The sequence below is a fragment of the Anarrhichthys ocellatus genome, unplaced genomic scaffold (genome assembly GCF_004355925.1).
Source record: "Anarrhichthys ocellatus isolate YVR2014 unplaced genomic scaffold, GSC_Weel_1.0 scaffold5212, whole genome shotgun sequence".
In the NCBI taxonomy this organism is placed as follows: domain Eukaryota; kingdom Metazoa; phylum Chordata; class Actinopteri; order Perciformes; family Anarhichadidae; genus Anarrhichthys; species Anarrhichthys ocellatus.
This window is the reverse complement of record NW_022285186.1, coordinates 1-3,765: the sequence shown is the minus strand read 5'-3', so window position 1 is coordinate 3,765 and position 3,765 is coordinate 1. Positions and strand designations below refer to the sequence as shown.

The 3,765-nt window shown below is 43.8% G+C and overlaps 1 protein-coding gene across 1 annotated transcript; it reads left to right on the top strand.

Annotated features, from left to right (window-relative positions):
• Positions 1-645: 645 nt before the first annotated feature.
• On the top strand, positions 646-3,300 carry LOC116379787 (fibrinogen C domain-containing protein 1-like; the record flags this gene model as incomplete). Its single annotated transcript, XM_031841754.1, has 5 exons — positions 646-778; positions 1,900-2,036; positions 2,112-2,208; positions 2,349-2,528; positions 3,005-3,300. Coding segments are annotated over 5 exons (810 nt in total), but the record flags the coding sequence as incomplete, so codon positions are not given.
• Between the last annotated feature and the right edge of the window lie 465 nt (positions 3,301-3,765).

Genomic DNA, 3,765 nt, shown 5'->3' with positions numbered 1-3,765 from the left:
GCCCTAACTATCGCCAAGAAAACTATCCTCATGAACTGGAAATCAAGGAATAACACACATATCACACACTGGAGAAACTTAATGATAGAATATATTTCAATGGACAATCTAACCTCGTCCATCATATACAATACAACAGAACACCACCACCTGGTCATCCCTCACTATGTTTCTGCAAACGTGACATCACCCATCCTATTAATATTAAAATTTGTATAGTATATATCTATTTTTTTTATGTATTTATTGCTATTATTGATTTTTGTTTTGTTTTTCTTGCCTGACAACCAATTGAAACCCACGTACATGCATACATGAACATCCATATGCACATATACTTTGTTGTTTTTTAATTATTATTATTATTATTATTTTTTTTTTCTCCCATCTCAAAAGGCTCAAGGACATTCTCACACACACACACACACACACTGACTATATGATGTTTGCTGGCTTTTATCCCACTGTTCTTGTCATCCTCTTGTTGTTATGTCTATGTATTGTCTAATATTGTCTCTTGTCTTTCAATAAAAAAAAAAAAAGAATTTACAGAATTACAATTTAATTTAAATTAAAATACAAGTAACCCACAATATATGAATTTCATGAAATGATATAATATGTCTCCCTCTTTCACCTGGACAGGTGTTGTCTGACAGTCACTCAGGTGTGTTGAAGCTGGTTGCAGGTTTCAGTGAATCTCTGGTGAGCCTCCAGAGGGAGACAGAGAGTCTGAGAAGACTCAGCAGTGACCTGCAGAAGGACTCCACCCACAGAGGTAACTCACGTTATTACAGGTTAATACACGTTAATAAACGTTAATAAACGTTATTATGAATTAATACACGTTATTACACGTTATTACATGTTCCATCCATCCATCCATTTTCTACCACTTTTCCGGGGTCGGGTCGTGGTGGCAGCAGGCCAAGCAGGCTGACTCAACCCTCCCTCTCCCCGCAACATGTTCCAGCTCATTTTGGGGATCCCGAGGCGTTCCCAGGCCAGCTGGGAGATATAATTCCTCCAGCGTGTTCTGGGTCTTCCCCGGGGTCTCCTCCCAGAAAACCTCCAGTGGGAGGCAGCCAGGAGGCATCCTGATTAGATGCACACAACTTCCCTTCTCCGTTCTCTACACTGGCTCCCTGTAAGAGCTCGCATACAGTGTAAGACTCTGGTGCTAGCCTACAGGGCAGTGACAGGAACAGCTCCTTCCTATCTCCCGGCCACGGTCAAGCCCTACACCCCTGCCCGACCACTTCGCTCTGCTGCCTCGGGGCGATCGGTTGCCCCGTCGCTCAGAGGTCCCTGCAGCCGATCGACCCGGTCACGGCTGTTTTCTGTCCTGGCCCCACAGTGGTGGAATGAACTCCCCACTGACGTCAGGACAGCAGAGTCGCTGCCCATCTTTCATCAGGCTGAAGACTCACCTCTTCAAGAAGTACTACCCTGAGCCTTCCACTCACCACTTACTGTATTCATACTAGTTTGTTGCACTTATTGTATTCATACTAGTTTGTTGCATTTACTGTATTCATACTAGTTTGTTTCTGTACTTCTGCTCTGGTTTATGCTCTTAGATGCTTGTTTAAAGGAGATGCACTTATGACTTCTGGTGACTCGTAGTTCTCTTGAATATGTTAAATACACTTATTGTAAGTTTGTTTGGATAAAAGCATCTGCTGAATGACTGTAATGTAATGTAATGTAATATATGTTAATACACGTTAATACACATTAATACATGTTAATACATATTAATACATGTTAATACATATTAATACATGTTATTACACATTAATACAATTTAATATATATTTATACACAATATTACACTTTAATATGTCTGTCTCTGTCTTTCTCTCTGTCTGTCTGTCTGTCTGTCTGTCTGTCTCTCAGCTGTCAGACCCAGAGACTGCTCCGATGTCATGGCCTCCGGTGTTTCTCAGGACGGAGTTTATTCAGTGTTTCCGACTCACGAACCCGACGGCTTCTTAGTTTATTGTGACATGAAGACTGATGGAGGAGGCTGGACAGTGAGGAACACACACACACACACAGACACACACACAGACACAGATAAATAAAATGTTAAATGTATTTGTGTTCAGGTGATTCAGAGGAGAGAAGACGGATCAGTGAACTTCTTCAGAGACTGGAAGGCTTATAGAGACGGGTTTGGAAAGACTACAGGAGAACACTGGATAGGTACACACACACATATACAGTATATTAGAGCTGGGCAACGATTACAATTTTTAATCGCGATTAATCGCATGATTTTTTTGCGATTAATCACATTGTTATGGCAAAGTTCAATAATGTCCCCCTGTCTGTCTCCCTCTCAGGTCTCCAGAAGATCTACTCCCTCACCAGATCCGGTGGGTATGAATTACGGATCGACATGTCTGACTTCGACAACGCCACAGCGTTTGCTCGTTACGGTGAATTCTCCGTTGGTCGAGACTCGGTGAACCCTGATGAGGACGGGTACCCGCTGGAGGTGGACCAGTACTCAGGGACCGCAGGTAGGAACACTAGTCTATGTCTAGGAACACTAGACATGACTGATACGTGGACCAGTACTCAGGGACCACAGGTAGGAACACTAGTACTGATACGTGGACCAGTACTCAGGGACCACAGGTAGGAACACTTGTACTGATACGTGGACCAGTACTCAGGGACCACAGGTAGGAACACTAGTACTGATACGTGGACCAGTACTCGGGGACCACAGGTAGGAACACTAGTACTGATACGTGGACCAGTACTCAGGGACTACAGGTATTAACACTAGTACTGATATGTGTACCAGTACTCAGGGACTACAGGTGTTAACACTAGTACTGATACGTGGACCAGTACTCAGGGACCACAGGTATTAACACTAGTACTGATACGTGGACCAGTACTCAGGGACCACAGGTAAGACTACTGATGCTGGTCTATGTAGTAATAAACAGCACCACACGAGACTACCAGGTGTTCTTCTGTCCTTCAGGTGACTCCCTCCTGAAGCATTCTGGGATGCAGTTCACCACCAAAGACCGGGACCAGGACCAGTCAGAGAACAACTGTGCAGCCTACTACCAGGGGGCCTGGTGGTACCGTAACTGCCACACCTCCAACCTCAACGGGCAGTACCTGAGAGGAGGCCATGCCTCCTACGCTGACGGTGTAGAGTGGTCCAGCTGGACGGGCTGGCAGTACTCGCTCAGGTTCACTGAGATGAAGATACGACCCAATACTAAACCTGACCTCTGACCCTTAAACCTGACCCGATACTAAACCTGAACTCTGACCTTTAAACCTGAACCCTGACCCATAAACCTAACCCCTGACCCTTAAATCTGACATCTGACCCTTAAACCTGACCCCTAAACCTGACCCTTGACCCTTAAACCTGACCTCTGACCCTTAAACCTGACGTCTGGTCCTTAAACCTGACCCTTAAATCTGACGGCTGGTCCTTAAACCTGACTTCTGACCCTTAAACCTGACTTCTGACCCTTAAACCTGATATGTGACCCTTAAACCTGACTTCTGACCCTTATATCTGACCTCAAAACCTTAAACCTGACTTCTTCTCTGACCCTAAACTTTGAACCCATCATTCTGTTTGTGTGTTTTATAAAATGTGACGATTAGTTAAATAAATGAGTTATTTAATTTATCTTGTGTTTGTTCTGATCAATAACTTTTCACATTGATTGAAGTGAATGTTGATGATTCATTGAGATGATCAATAATCTATGAGCTCAC